At 45.2% G+C, this 16,387-nt stretch overlaps 1 protein-coding gene across 2 annotated transcripts in view; it reads left to right on the top strand.

Moving 5' to 3' along the window:
- The window catches only part of LOC134755942 (cullin-associated NEDD8-dissociated protein 1), a 40,513-nt gene extending 24,179 nt beyond the window's left edge, over nucleotides 1-16,334 (top strand). For both annotated transcript variants that reach the window (XM_063692643.1, XM_063692644.1), the window contains exons 12-24: nucleotides 1,494-1,678; nucleotides 2,922-3,050; nucleotides 5,394-5,525; nucleotides 6,627-6,798; nucleotides 8,698-8,846; nucleotides 9,263-9,423; nucleotides 9,938-10,136; nucleotides 10,644-10,763; nucleotides 10,896-11,033; nucleotides 14,420-14,608; nucleotides 14,941-15,184; nucleotides 15,404-15,550; nucleotides 16,034-16,334. In XM_063692643.1, coding sequence (XP_063548713.1) covers nucleotides 1,494-1,678; nucleotides 2,922-3,050; nucleotides 5,394-5,525; nucleotides 6,627-6,798; nucleotides 8,698-8,846; nucleotides 9,263-9,423; nucleotides 9,938-10,136; nucleotides 10,644-10,763; nucleotides 10,896-11,033; nucleotides 14,420-14,608; nucleotides 14,941-15,184; nucleotides 15,404-15,550; nucleotides 16,034-16,167 — 2,099 coding nt within the window. In that variant the 3' untranslated portion in view covers nucleotides 16,168-16,334. The remainder of the gene's footprint in view (nucleotides 1-1,493; nucleotides 1,679-2,921; nucleotides 3,051-5,393; nucleotides 5,526-6,626; nucleotides 6,799-8,697; nucleotides 8,847-9,262; nucleotides 9,424-9,937; nucleotides 10,137-10,643; nucleotides 10,764-10,895; nucleotides 11,034-14,419; nucleotides 14,609-14,940; nucleotides 15,185-15,403; nucleotides 15,551-16,033) is intronic.
- Nucleotides 16,335-16,387: the final 53 nt, after the last annotated feature.

Genomic DNA, 16,387 nt, shown 5'->3' with positions numbered 1-16,387 from the left:
TATGTTAGAATCCCTCGCTACGCTCAGGATTCTATTATAGAATCCTTCGCTTCGTTTAGGATTCAATTGTACGCCCTCGCCGTAAATATGTCATTTTGCTCCCTTGTGACACAATCTACTATTACACTACAGTGCGACATAGTAGAAAATAAATGAAGGCGCCTACGTAACTGTCACATTTTTGACGTAAAATGCTTAAACATGGCAACAATTTAGTATGCAATTTTTTTTTCATTATATTTAATTTCTACTGTTTTAAGTAAGAATAAAAATATGTTTTAACCGCCTTCGTTTATTTTAAATTGGCATTAGCTCAGAAATTAGGCGAATTGCAGAAAAGTTTATAAGACATTTTAGTCATTAAACTTGCACCTGTAAGCTTTAACGGCTCCCCAATAAGATTTAGTCAGAGCGTTAAAGACTTGGGTGTTCTTTTTGACAATACCCTGAGTTGGAGGGCACAGGTTACTGAAATCAGCCGTAAGGTCATGGGTTCACTTCATTCTCTCAACAAACTGAAACACTTTTTACCGATCAAAACTAAAGTGGCATTAATGAACACCATACTGCCCATTATTGATTATGGTGATGTGTGTTATCCGGACTTAAACGAAGAGCTTCTCGACAAATTGGATCGCCTGATGAATAACTGCATTCGCTTCATTTTTTGCCTCCGCAAATATGATCACGTTTCTTCCTTTCGCTCTCAGTTTGGCTGGCTTCCAATTCGACAACGTCGCAATATTCGCTTGCTTTCCACTCTCTTTTCTGTGCTTAACGATCCACACTCTCCTGAGTACCTCAAATCCTTATTTCAATACTACGGCATTTCTCGCGACCGCCAACTTCGCTCTTCTGGCAATATGTCTCTGTCCATCCCTCTTCACCGAACCGGGTTCATGTCGTATTCGTTCACTGTGCAGGTGGCGCGCCTTTGGAACGGACTTCCTTTTAACATAAAAAATGCGCCAAATAAGTTCGCGTTCAAAAAATCCTTACGTGCTTTCTATGCTAGCGGAATGAAAGTTTCTTAGTGTATTTTTATTAGTTTCATAATGAGTCTCGTCGTTATTTATATATATAGTATATATGTATATTATATTTGTATATATATGATTATTTTTATTTTATTGTTGTTGTTGTATTTGTAGCACCGCCCACAATCTCTCTGCTTAGCCTTAAGGTTGACTGGTAGAGAATGCCTTATGGCATTAAGTCCGCCTTTTGTACTGTAAGGTTTTTCTTTTGTGCAATAAAGATTAAATAAATCAATAAATAAATTAAATATGATCAATTAATAACATTTCGGGTTCCTTAGTGAGCACTGTAAAATTATACTATAGTGACAGCTGTTACAGGCACAATAAGAACAAGAGACCTACATACGCGCACATAATCATATTTAATCATGAATTAGAACATGTGTTATGGAAAATATTACTATTTTTTATATTACTATTCAAAAAATAACTTACTTTTTGATTCACTTGCAGAAACTGCAGAACACATCGAAGATTCAACAATCGAGCCGCCGCCAGAAGAGTTGCAGCAGTTCATTCTGCCCATGTACGAGTGCACCCTCGTGCGGCTCCGGGCCACGGACATGGACCAGGAGGTCAAGGAGCGCGCCATCGCGACCTGCGGACAACTGCTGTGCCATTTCGGTGACTATTTACAGGTCAATAAGGTTTCTATTCATTTGATACGTCTTTCTCATGTTCGAGTGTACCCTTGTGAGGGAATAATAGGTTCAGGAGCGTGATATGCTATGCGGCTAGCTGCTGTGCCATTTCGGTGACTATTTACAGGTAAATATGGTTTCTGTTCATTTGATACATCTCGCCCATGTTCCCATGTACGAGTGCTATTGCTACGTAAGGCTCCGGGCCACGGACATGGACTAGGAGGTCAAAGAGCGCGCCATCGCGACCTTTTTTTTTTCTTAACGTTGGGGAAATGCGTTTACGCATGCCACCTGGCCCGAGGGAACCAGGAGCGATGACGGACTAACCAGTGGTAGGACTACCGTCTAAAACCACCAACAAATGCCAACTCCGCCTCGTAGGGGAGCGCCGCAGGCTCACTATCAGCATTCGACTGCGTACGCCCCCGACAGCCGGCCCGGCCAAGGGCCGCACATTGTGGGCGCCAGTTGGTCAGGCAACCCTAGTCCTGTGAGCCTATAACCGCAGGGAGGCAGCAAGTGCGCATAGCGCCTAGCTCTGCCTCCAGCCCGTCGCCGGCGGAGTGGATGCGCGTCAGGGTCATTCTAGCGCGCACGTTCCGCTGCCTCCTTCTGCGACATTATTTCGTCACTGAAGGAGGCCATCGCTTTCTATGACTTTTCGCTGTCCAGCATGGCATCGCCATCGCGACCTGCGGTCAACTGCTGTGCCATTTCAGTGACATTTCACAGGTTAATAAGGTTTCTGTTCATTTGATACATCTTGCTCATGTACGCGTGTTACGTAAGAACGTGAGGCTCCGGGCCACGGATATAGACCAAGAAATTAAGGAGTGCGCCATTGCTACTTGCGGCCAGCTGCTTAGCCATTTCGGTGACTATTTACAGGTAAATAAGGTTTGTATTTATTTGAAACATCTTGCCCATATTCAAGTGCATCCTAGTAATATTCCCTATATTAGGTTCAGTAGCGCGTCATCGTGACATGCGGCAGCTGCCTTGTCATTTCGGACAGGTCAACAAAACATCTACACGTTTAATCTGCCCTGCCTTTATGTATATGTGCACCCTCGTGAGGCTTCTGGCCACGGAAATGGAATAATAGGTCAAGGAGAGCGCCATCACAATATGCGACCAGCTGCTTTGCCATTTTGGTGATTAATTTACCAGGTATAAGGCAAACATTCGTATGCTGTTTACGGCTATCATGCATATTAATGTTTTTCTTTTGTTTTAGAATGAGCTTCCCGTATGTTTGCCAATATTCCTGGAACGCCTACGCAACGAAATTACGCGCCTAACTACAGTAAAGGCTTTAACAAAAGTGGCTGCGTCTCCGTTGAGAATCGACTTGAGGCCTATCTTGGTAAGTATTTAACATGTTTAAAGCAGTACAAAAAACCGGCCAAGTGCGAGTCGGACTCGCGCACGAAGGGTTCCGTACCATTACGAAAAAAAACAGCAAAAAAATCACGTTTGTTGTATGGGAGCCCCATTTAAATATTTATATTATTCTGTTTTTAGTATTTGTTGTTATAGCGGCAACAGAAATACATCATCTTTGAAAATTTCGACTGTCTAGCTATCACGGTTCATGAGATACAGCCTGGTGACAGACGGACAGCGGAGTCTTAGTAATAGGGTCCCGTTTTTACCCTTTGGATACGGAACCCTAAAAACAAAGGCCTTAATCATGAACTTCCTGCATCGACTTGAACAAAACAAAGTGAGGTAGTGTCATTCTAGATGACATATTTTGATAGAAATTTGCCATTAGTAATGACATTGCACACCGTGTCATTGACGAACAATGTATTGAAATTTTGGGGCACTTTTTTTCTCCTATTAGGATCGAAAGAGCTCGTGATTCAGAGTAGAAATAACATAAAGAAATTCTAAATCTAAGAAAAAGTAAAGATAAAGATAGTTTATTATTCAAGTAGGCATATTACAATCAGCGATTGATAATAAACATAGATGACGAACTAGCTCTGCAAAATGACCCCACACATTTTGTGCCACGCTGGGTGGGGCGTAAATATTGCGCCACGGCGCTATTTAGTTCGCAAATGGCGGCCCGTTGTCACAGTCGTAGTAATAAGTATTTAGATTATTTCTTTAAGGAAAATATATGCCTTATTGTGCGGTTAAATGATGTGCTAGCCGTTCCAACAAACACTGAAAATATTATGGGATTACCTTTCACGTATAATTTGGCCATGATAATATTATTTTGATTTCTTTTGCTTATGACAGATTTTATATTGGGATGATGTTATGCAATTTTTTAAACATCAGCCATTGATATTAAGATCCTATTATTTTAAATTTGTTAAAGTAGTTGTTTTGATATAGTCCGTTTAATTTAAATTAGTGATAGTAAATACTAATCGCCGCTGTAGGTGGCGCTTTTTTAATTTGTATATTTTAACTATGTCCCTGGCATCTTGGGTCTTGGCTCAGCCCCTTGGCTAAAGGACAGATTAGAAATATTTGTGGCAGACCAGTAGGCCTAGCACAAGATTGGCGCGACAGTATCTCGCGGCGAGATCAGACTACCCGTATTTTTCTATGTTAAAAGAGGGACAGATAATCTATCTCGCCGCGAGATGCTGTCGCGCCAAACATAAGAATTTCTGCATTTTTTTTCTGATCAAAATGAAAATCGATATCTGCGAATTTGAGAGAGGCTTTTTATTATGATTCTGAGATAAAAGCGGCAAGAACGGCCGCCATATTGAATTTCTCTATTTTAGCTCTAATCGAAATGAAAATCGATGTCTGAGGATCAAAGAGGACCTTTATTATGAATGAAGGTCAAAATTTACGTTTACGTTATTTACAGTACATCTGGTGCTCCATTACGATACCCTGTGCTATAACAAGCACATTACGTAACTATGTCGAAAATTTAATGGGCCATATGTACTGTAAAACGTTGTACGATACACGTGGGAAAAGGTAATTCGCAACTCGTGTCGATTTAAAACACTCTTCGGTCGTGTTTTAAATTCGCCACTCGTTGCGAATATCGTACTTGGATCGTAAATAACTATTAAAAACGTGCGACAAACATACATGGCCATCAATAAGTTATCTATCCCATTATTCACTTAAAAATAAAATAATAAATTATCGTACAAAAATATTGCACATAAAACATGTTCTATCTATATTGCATGAAACCGTCTACTAAGAGACAGTTTTAATTGTCATGTATTTTCAAGTGACAGTGTTACGGCATGGTTACGGCCAATCAGAGCGACTAATTTTATAATAGACCAATAGTATTTCGGGTCGGTGAAATTGATCAATCATAAACTTAGTCAAAGAAAACCCATACCTAAACTTTGACTTTGTAATTGGTCCGCTGGTGAGCATGCTTATTCTAATTTTGTAGCCTTTTATAAGCTGATATTTTCTTTGAAGCTAGTCATCCATGTTTATTATCAATCGCTGATTACAATGCGTTTATGAACGTTAAATAAAGCTACCCCGGTTCTAACCCTACACACTGCCTCGAGAAGATTTAAATCCCCCCTCAATTGGAGGGTATCCCAATATGGGACCGGCAACAAACTCGGCGGGACACATCTTTTAAAAACATTACATCTTATAATTAAAATGCATTACGAGTATGGTGTACAATACAACTTTAAATAAGCTAACCCTTACAAGCCTACTTGCTGATTTATTAAAATTATTTCAGTCTGAAGCTGTGCCGATTCTAGGATCCTTCCTAAGGAAGAACCAGAGGGCACTGAAATTGTCGACACTGGTGTTACTGGACACATTGGTGCAAAACTACAGCAACGATATCAGCATAGAACTTCTTGCAAAGGTGAGTTACAATACAAATTTAGTGCAGAGAAGTGTCTTTTTATTTGGACACGCAAGACAGGGCTTCGTGGAACTAAAATAGACATCCCTAGTAAATTTGTTCTATGCTATCCCATTTATACTGCAGAGTCAAATAAATAAACAAGCATGTATCAACTTGTTTCCATCTTTTTTTGTTACATGTTTATAATAGCTTCAAAATCTTCATATATGCCATGTATAAATGAGACTATATTTAAAGCTGAAAACCTCATAAAAATCGACCTTGTAAATTTTTAAAACATCCGAATTAAACAGTCAGCCTCAAAAAGATAGTGACGGTCAAAGTAGCCAAATATATCGTAACATACGTTTGTTATAATACTTATAATAGAAATAAAGATGTGTCCCGATATAATTGGCTACTGTGGCCGTCACTATCTGTTTGTTGCTGACTGGGTAGTACCCTTAGAATATAAACTTATGGTTATTGTACATGGCGCATCGCAGTTGCTTACGCATTTTGAGACGCGAGCGACATGCTCCAGAAGACGAGAATACAGCGATGTTTTTTCGCCTCCTTATACTGTTATTCACACGATATATGTAACCCGCAGAAATGTCTTAATATGCGTGGGTTACATGTTGCATGACATGTAATTTTTATTTAAAATAAAAAATACGAAACTTAGTATTTGAACAGATTAGGTACCCCACGATCGCATTACTATACTAAAGTCCAAATAAAACAAACTTTTCACTTCTTGTCGCTGTCCATCATAGGCTAATGTGCTCCATCGACGAATCACAAAAATGAAACGAGATTCCTATTGGCTAATGACGAAATTACCTAGCACTTACGCCGCCGCTAAGACGTTCCTGTATCTACTTGTTCCACATCCGCATCCGCATTAAGATCCGCATCGATTTTATGCGGATGCGGATGTTAAAAATAATACGGAAGTTCCGCGGTTGCGTATGCGAATATTCGCAACATCCCTGGTTTAACCCTTTGATCGCCAGGCAAATATCAAACTTTGTGCATTCTGACAAGGTCCACGATTATGCGCCTCGCACAATAGGCGTGTCGTTCCGAGGTTTACATGTAACGTGATGTACGCAGGTGCTAGTAGAAGTCCCGCCGCTCGTGTGCGAGGCGGACCTGCACTGCGCGCAGACGGCGCTGACGCTGGTGCGCGGTGCGTGCCTGCGCTGCCCGGCCGCGCTCACCGCCGACGCGCGCGCCGCGCTCACGCCCAACATCCTCGCGCTGGCCAAGTCCCCGCTGTTGCAAGGTGACGCTTCATGTAGACAGAACCGAGAGGGTGTCACGTGATGTATGCAGGTGCTAGTACAAGTCCCGCCGCTCGTGTGCGAGGCGGACCTGCAGTGCGCGCAGACGGCGCTGACGCTGGTGCGCGGTGCGTGCCTGCGCTGCCCGGCCGCGCTCACCGCCGACGCGCGCGCCGCGCTCACGCCCAACATCCTCGCGTTGGCCAAGTCCCCGCTGTTGCAAGGTGACGCTTCATGTAGACAGAACCGAGAGGGTGTCACGTGATGTATGCAGGTGCTAGTACAAGTCCCGCCGCTCGTGTGCGAGACGGACCTGCAGTGCGCGCAGACGGCGCTGACGCTGGTGCGCGGTGCGTGCCTGCGCTGCCCGGCCGCGCTCACCGCCGACGCGCGCGCCGCGCTCACGCCCAACATCCTCGCGTTGGCCAAGTCCCCGCTGTTGCAAGGTGACGCTTCATGTAGACAGAACCGAGAGGGTGTCACGTGATGTATGCAGGTGCTAGTACAAGTCCCGCCGCTCGTGTGCGAGGCGGACCTGCACTGCGCGCAGACGGCGCTGACGCTGGTGCGCGGTGCGTGCCTGCGCTGCCCGGCCGCGCTCACCGCCGACGCGCGCGCCGCGCTCACGCCCAACATCCTCGCGCTGGCCAAGTCCCCGCTGTTGCAAGGTGACGCTTCATGTAGACAGAACCGAGAGTGTGGCACGTGATGTATGCAGGTGCTAGTAGAAGTCCCGCCGCTCGTGTGCGAGGCGGACCTGCACTGCGCGCAGACGGCGCTGACGCTGGTGCGCGGTGCGTGCCTGCGCTGCCCGGCCGCGCTCACCGCCGACGCGCGCGCCGCGCTCACGCCCAACATCCTCGCGTTGGCCAAGTCCCCGCTGTTGCAAGGTGACGCTTCATGTAGACACAACCGAGAGGGTGTCACGTGATGTATGCAGGTGCTAGTACAAGTCCCGCCGCTCGTGTGCGAGGCGGACCTGCACTGCGCGCAGACGGCGCTGACGCTGGTGCGCGGTGCGTGCCTGCGCTGCCCGGCCGCGCTCACCGCCGACGCGCGCGCCGCGCTCACGCCCAACATCCTCGCGCTGGCCAAGTCCCCGCTGTTGCAAGGTGACGCTTCATGTAGACAGAACCGAGAGTGTGGCACGTGATGTATGCAGGTGCTAGTAGAAGTCCCGCCGCTCGTGTGCGAGGCGGACCTGCACTGCGCGCAGACGGCGCTGACGCTGGTGCGCGGTGCGTGCCTGCGCTGCCCGGCCGCGCTCACCGCCGACGCGCGCGCCGCGCTCACGCCCAACATCCTCGCGTTGGCCAAGTCCCCGCTGTTGCAAGGTGACGCTTCATGTAGACACAACCGAGAGGGTGTCACGTGATGTATGCAGGTGCTAGTACAAGTCCCGCCGCTCGTGTGCGAGGCGGACCTGCACTGCGCGCAGACGGCGCTGACGCTGGTGCGCGGCGCGTGCTATTATTATCTATTTGATGCTGATTTTAGCTACAGTCGAGTTCACAAAAATCTTTACAAGCCAACGATCCAAAAACATATTTACACGACCTTAAGGGGCCCACTGACTATCAGTCCGCCGGACGATATCGGCCTGTCAGTTGTTCGGAACTGTCAAATTTTTGTTCTAAATGACAGGCCGATATCGTCCGGCGAACTGATAGTCAGTGGGCCCCTTTATAGTCAGTGCCTTACGATACCGATCTGTCAGTATCAAAAGTGACATTCTTGAAGACAGATCGGTATCGTATCGCAGTGATCTCTTAGCATTGTTCGAATTGGGCCGTTAAAGGCGAGTAAATATATGTTTGGATCGTTGACATTGTAAAGATGTTAGTAAATAAGTCGACTGTACCATATTTGGTAATACGTAGTATAATGTAAGTTTTGCGCAGGTGGAGCGCTAAAGGCGATGCTCGGCGTGCTGAGCGCTCTCGTGTCGGCGGACGTGGCGGGCTGCTCGCGTCGCGAGCTGCTGGCGCTGCTGGTGGCGCCCGTGCATCGCGTGCACGAGCACAACGCGACCGCGCACCATATTAAACAGGTGCTCATCCACGCTGCCTTTACACCGACCTACCCCCCCCCCACACACACACACACACACACACACTAGCGTCACCCGAGCGGCGGCGTCTACTCTATAGCTGCTGCTCGAACCAACGTTAGCGCAACTGCGCAGCGGCGCCATTTTCGATAGCGCTGACTAGACGCCGACGCTCAAATGACGCTAGTGTGTGGTGGCATTAGGCTCCTTTGAAGGCAACTTACAGCGAACCATCAGAGAAGCTTAGTGACGCTGTACCCAGGCAATATCAAACCAATAATAAGGCCTAAGCGACTAAGCGTACGTTAGTTTCGGTTAAGGCAAATACATGCATTCGCCTTGACGAAGCGTCTCTCCTAGTTTGAATTCGACCCAGTTTTTTTATACTTCGGAAATAACCTATATTTTCGGCACAGGCATTCCACTCGCTGGCGAAGTGCGTAGCAGCCGTTGTAACGGAAGGCGGGTCGGACGCGTTAGACGTTGTGCGCGGGTTCCTGCGCGACGCCACGCAACCTCCCTCGGACGCGCACCACATGTTCGCGCTACTCGCCGTAGCAGAGATCGGCCGACATTTGTGAGTACCAACTTCACGTCACTGGCTGTAATAGTACGGCCACACTACGCTCCTCGCGCTGTTGCCTTCTCTGGCCACACACTGCTCTACTGGTGCGATTAATTGCGACGCTCCTTACTTTATATTGCTGGTCCTTTATTGACTCGCGCCAAATAACACTCGCTGTTGAAGTGAAGTAGTGCGCGGGTTCCTGCGCGACGCCACACAACCTCCCTCGGACGCACACCACATGTTCGCGCTGCTCGCTCAAATCGGCTGACATCTGTGAGTCTCCCCTTCATAGTCATTCATTCAGGAGCTTTGCCAAAACTGTAAAGCTTACACGAAAGAGTACCAGTTTTTCTTTGCCACGGGACATTTTCCGGTACTTTATTTATTTCTCGGAAACCGTTCTCAAGTTCCTTTTTTTTAATACCACGTCGGTGGCAAACAAGCATAAGGCCCGCCAGATAGTAAGCAGTCACCGTAGCCTATGGATGCATGCCACTAATTTTAAATATCGTACTTTTCACAGAGATCTAAGCTCCATCCCGAATCTGAAGGAAGTTCTCCTCGCCTCTTTCGCCCCATCATCAGAGGAAGTGAAGTCAGCAGCGAGCTACGCCCTGGGGTCGGTGGCCGTGGGCAACCTGCCCGAGTTCCTGCCCTTCATCCTGAGGGAGATCGAGGCGCAGCCGAAACGACAATATTTACTCCTGCATTCGCTTAGAGAGGTCGGTTAAATGTGCATAAGGTTGGTATTACACCTGTCCACTTTATTGGTCCAATGTGTATTTGCGTCTCACATTTTGCTTAATGAAAGAGTGAGACGCAATGACATTGGACCAAGAAATAGGGGATATTACTGTAATGTTCTGCCACCAGAGTGCAGGACTAGCCTTTTTAGTAAACCATAGAGTGACTGTACCTTTAACAGGTTTTTGACAAGTTTTCAGAGATAATAAAATATGACATTGATGCATCAATGCGGTTTGTTTACAGAAGACCTACCGGGAAACGCGAATCCGAAATTTCGCTATGTAAGATTTTAGATTTTCTTGTTTCGCGATAGACCCTCAGATTGTGGTAGTGGCGCCCCCTACGCAGAGTTTCGAGTAATATTCCCTATTAGACAGGTGTAATACCATCATAAGACATAAATCTTTATGTATGCTGATGCGTCGACTAAATTGAAGATCTACTGTGTGGCAATCTCAATCTTACAAATGTTACTTTTCCAGATTATCTCGTGCGAATCATGTACACCAGAAGGCGTAGAAGCGCTCAGGCCATTCATACCCGAAATCTGGGTACAGCTATCGAAACACTGCCAATGTGCGGAGGAAGGATCTCGTAATGTAGTAAGTATATCATACTTGTAAATTATATTACCTTTCATTTTGTTAATTTGAAGAACTTAGACCTCTACACCAGTCATTAAATTTAACTTTGGGTCAATGTATAATGCCTTACCTATACTTTTACTCTTACAGGTTGCCGAATGTTTAGGAAAATTGTGTCTGTTAGAGCCTAAAGAATTACTGCCGCATCTCAAGGAGTTCCTTCAATCGCCTGAACCACTCACGAGAACGACGGCCGTCACTGCTGTCAAATTCACAATCTCAGATCAGGTATTTATCAAAAGCGTCAGAAACACGATATAATAGTGAAACGTATTTATATTACTACATAGTATAAAACAAAGTCGCTTCCTGCTGTCTGTCTGTCCATATGTATGCTTAGATCTTTAATAGATAGAGTAATTCAAGAGGACGGTTTATATGTATAATACATCAACATTGAGCAGACCTAAAACTGGCCGCCAAAATTTCTGTGTACATGGCGATCGTGCTGCCAAACCTTTTATACTCTTCCGAGACGTGGTGCGTGTACCGTCATCACATTCGTACCTTAGACCGGTTCCACCTCAAATGCTTACGTAAGATCATGAACATCAGATGGTCTGACCGAGTGCGAAATAAGTTCTACGACGAGCCACGGTCGGTGGAATAGAGGCTTACCTAATGCGTCGACAGCTTCGGTGGTGCGGTCACGTATCACGTATGGCGGAGGAGAGTGGCGAAGCGCATCTTTTTTTCTGAACTAGAGGAGGGTAAGCGGAAACCTGGCGGACAACTCCTCCGATACAAAGATGTTCAGAAACGAAACATGAAAAGATGCAACATCGAGCCCTCTCAGTGGGAAGGTTTGGCAGCACAGCGTCCTGAGTGGCGCAGGCTGGTGCAGGACAAAGTCCGCGATTTCGAGGAGCAACGCATAGTTGACCTCGATGCTAAACGCGACGAGCTGAAAGCACGCCAGCCTGCTTCCATTCATTACCATTATGTGGCTGGTGTTCTCACGTGCTCTCAATGTGCACGGGAGTTCGCCTCGAAGATCAGCTACGTCAGCCATATTCGGGCGCACGAGCGCCGTGCTAACTGTAACAGTTAGCTCCTAGTTACTAGGAGTCGAAGTGGTCGCCATGGTCGAAATCGGCCGGAAGGATCATCATCATCAGCACATCAACATTGCACCCGTGCGAAGCCGGGACAGGTCGCTAGTTTCTCATAATAAAAATACAACCTGCCTGCAAATTTTACTATATGTCCCCTAAATTTTTGTCTGACTACCATGGCAGAAATGCAGTAGGTACATAAATCATAAACGATAACCTATTTTTGCAACTTATTGAAACTTACGCTTAACCCTTCGAATGCCTTGTCCCGTATACGTCACAGACAATTTTAACTAGTGTACAAGATCAAGGTTATTAATTCGGTAGCAAATTTTTGACACGGGCGTTCGATGGGTTAATAAAAGAACCAATGCTTTTTCGAGTGTGTACTCTCTCTTTCGAAAATCGTTTTTTCCAGATCGCAATTTTTGCCATTCGCAATTTTTACTATTTAATTTTTTCACAATAGCTTTCTTTCCCGAAAGCATTTCTAACCATACGCATATTTTTCCATTAATTTTATTTTCCAGTAGCTTATTTTCCTGTTACGTTTTCTAACCAGTCGCATATTTTCCCATTTTTTTTATTTTCCAATATCTTATTTTCCAGTTAGGTTTTTTAACCAGGCGCATATATACCCATGTTTAGGGGTACCCAAAGGGTAAAAACGGGACCCTATTACTAAGACTCCGCTGTCCGTCTGTCTGTCCGTCTGTCACCAGGCTGTATCTCATGATATGTGATAGCTAGACAGCTGAAATTTTCCCAGATGATGTATTTCGGTTGCCGCTATAACAACAAATACTAAAAACAGAATAAAATAGAGATTTAAGTACAACAAACGTGATTTTTGACAGAAGTTAAGCAACGTCGGGCGGGGTCAGTACTTGGATGGGTGACCGTTTTTATAGTTAATGGTACGGAACCCTTCGTGTGTGAGTCCGACTCGCACTTGGCCGGGTTTTTTAATTTTCCAATATCTTATTTTCCTGTTAGGTTTTCTCACCATTCGCATAATTTCCCAGTATATATTTCATTTTTTTACAATCACGGAAGACAGAAAATGGATAGGTGCGACGACGAGCGAAGCGAGGAGGAGTGTGTTAGGTGAACTGCGAGCAAAACAGTGCGCCAGAACAGACTTATTTTATTGTACGATACTGATTTACAAACATAAGATATTTTAATTAGTGTCTTGTATTAATAAGAATACATATCTAAATTATGCGAATGGTTAGAAAACGTAACAGGAAAATAAGCTACTGAAAAAAAAAATTGGAAAATATGCGACTGGTTAGAAAACGTAACGGAAAAATAAGCTACTGGAAAGGAAGCTATTGAGAAAAAATAAAATGGTAAAAGTTGTGAATGGCAAAAATACACACACTCGCTTTTTCTGTGGCAATACCACCACCATTGTTTTCACGGCGAAGCGGAACGAGGCAAGTTAGTAGTGTTTGATGAATGTCATGTACTTCATGTACTGCCATGTACTCAGCTGCAGAGATGTCTGACCTGACTCCTCTGCTTAAAAGTTTGTTAGCAACTAGAGTGAAGAGCGACTCGTTGCAGTGGCGTGCCTAGAGTTTTGAAATAAGGCACTCATGAACTCTCATGTACTCATGAATTTCCTAGCGTATCGAGGCGAGCTAAACATAGCACACAGGGCATACTCATACTACTAGATAGAATTTTACAAACATATCAGAGGGCCTACCGCAAACACCGAAGTTTGCAAGTTGCTCTTTCTCTGTCATTCTAATTACGCCTTAATTGGAGTAAACCAACAATCCCTTGTGTTTTGTAAACGGCCGTACAGAATTTTCTCTTATGCGACTGACTTATCTGAGAATACAAAAGTCGGGTGCTGGTTTTGGCGCGGAAATCGAAAAAATTTCGTTGAGTAATACGTGGACACATCTCATACCATCACAAGGAACGACTTCATCCATGCAAATAAATTAGAAGAAAAATTGTAAGTACAAACTGAACAAGACCACATCGACGTCATCGACTAAATAATAATACACTTGAAGATGATTAGTAAACGCGCGCTCGTACCTACGAACTAATGCAGCTAACTTCATACCAAAAGCCAGGCTTAAATCGTCGTATAAAATTGCTATATATACCAACAAATAGTTATATTCGTTATAAGGCGTTTTCTAGGGTATAGAGCGGGACGAAAAAGCAAGCCCGGTTGCAAGCTGGCGAGTGCAAGCAGGATAGCTAAACATATCCTACGACTGATTTCTTTCGCGCGGAAGTGGCGCCACGGCACAACTTTGCAACACGCTCGCTGTCCGCGCGTTGTGGCTTGAATTACTAAGGGTTCATTTGGCGCGCGGTTTAGAAAAAATCTATGTTGATCTTATCAGTACGAGCTTCGTAATGTCGGTAAGGCAACTAAGGCAAGCCCGGCTTTTGGGCTTGTATGGAAGTACCGCCACTGTCTCGTTGCTAGGGCGCCTAGGGCTCCTTTTTGCGTTACCAGTGGTGCTCTCACTTCAGCGTTTGTTTAGAAATCGTTTAAGAATGATGTAACGTAACGTTATTTAGCCACAAGCGATCGACCCGCTGCTCCGCGCCTGCATGTCGGAGCTGCTGGTCCCGCTGCGCGACCCGTCGCTGGGCGTGCGGCGCGTGGCGCTCGTGGCCTTCAACTCGGCCGCGCACAACAAGCCCTCGCTCATCCGCGACCTGCTGCCCAGCGTGCTGCCCACCATATACCAGGAGACTAAAGTCAAGGTACACACCACTCACACACTTATGTTTCCGCAAACCACCCCACCGCACCGACTAACTAATCAACGACTAAATTCTACTCATTTTATAAAAAAATATTTACCCTATTACTACATTTTCCCTTTTTCTGACACATCTCTCTCACTCATTTTTCGAGTAAGATTAGATTAACCTACCCCAGGAACGTATCGACAAATCCAACACACATAATATATGTATAAGGGCGATAGTAAATTGGATTAAATTCAATATAAGTTCCGTATGGGTCAGAATCTAGTCTCTAAAACTGCTTACTATTTCTCATCAACTTTAATACGCTCGTATTCCGTTTACAGAAAGAACTAATCCGCGAAGTAGAAATGGGCCCGTTCAAGCACTCCGTAGACGACGGGCTCGACCTGCGTAAAGCTGCCTTCGAATGCATGTACACATTGCTGGGCACCTGCTTGGACCGACTCGACGTGTTCGAGTTCCTGCGGCACGTAGAAGATGGCTTGAGGGACCACTACGATATCAAGATGCTCACTTATCTCATGTGCGCGAGGCTGGCGCAGCTCTGCCCTACGGTGGTCTTACAGAGTACGTTTATCTGTGCCATTCTAGGACCGTGTTCCGTGTTTAGACTAACGCTATCTGTCGGTTAGGCGTTGGACGCTTTGATAATCAACGATAGCGAGGGCCGCTGGCTGCTAATGCCATGGGGGTCAGCGTTAGTCTATGTACGATACGAATTTAGTATTATACACGTAATCATGTCTACCTATTTCTATATATCTGACTGAAATTATTTTCTTCTAGGGCTTGAGAGCCTAGTAGAGCCGCTGCGCGCAACCTGCACAATGAAAGTGAAGGCAAACTCTGTGAAACAAGAGTACGAAAAACAGGACGAGCTCAAACGTTCTGCGCTGCGCGCTGCCGCTGCGCTGCTGCACATACCTGAGGCTGGTAAGTGGTTAAACAAATTTAAACCTTACAGGAATATGTGAAGGCTGACATTACTTTGCGCGCCTGCTGCACATACTTAACGCTGGAGTGTAATCTTATTTGAATCTCATTTATATGTGTGATAACTTAACCCACAATTGATCTGTGTATCAACCCGTTTGCCCTTTGAACTTTAGCAAGTATCAATAAAGTTGAATAATAAATAGGCAAATCATGTTCACTTAATTATAAAGTGGCCTGGCACGTTTCGGAATCTAATTAGTCATGTGATTGACAAATGATTAAGTTTTGGTATAAAAACTCGTTCTAAGATTTAACGATTCACGCATTTAAAAACGACATCATGAGGCTGACATGATCACCTAGTGTCCAAAGCCTCAATAAAAACCAGATAAAAAAAAAGACATGTTGAAGTTGATATTTTCCAATATGTGAATAATTCTACGGAATAACTGTTGTAAAGGCTTCTTTATTTTAATCCAGACAAGAACCCCCACTTGATGGACTTCGTGACACAAATAAAGTCGTTCCCGGACCTGCAGCCCATCTTCGAGTCCATCCTGAAGGACTCGTCGGGCGGCGCGGCCGTGGACGCCAACCTCATGGACCAGAGCTAGCCGCGCCGCGCCGTCAGCCGGCCGAGAGAGCGCACCCAACAATATACCTCCAAGGAGGTTTGATCCATTTTTATTTAGTCTCGTTATTCGGTTTTATACCAACCGCATTTTTTTTTCGTGCCTGTTGTAAAAATGATTGAAAGTCAATAGATATCTATCTAATAATACTCGATTTTTTATTATTACTGGAGACGAATATACAATAAACTGCCAATACCCA

The sequence above is a fragment of the Cydia strobilella genome, chromosome 3 (assembly GCF_947568885.1).
Source record: "Cydia strobilella chromosome 3, ilCydStro3.1, whole genome shotgun sequence".
Lineage (NCBI taxonomy): Eukaryota > Metazoa > Arthropoda > Insecta > Lepidoptera > Tortricidae > Cydia > Cydia strobilella.
Note: the sequence above shows the minus strand (reverse complement) of the source record. Positions and strands in the feature narration are given on the sequence as shown.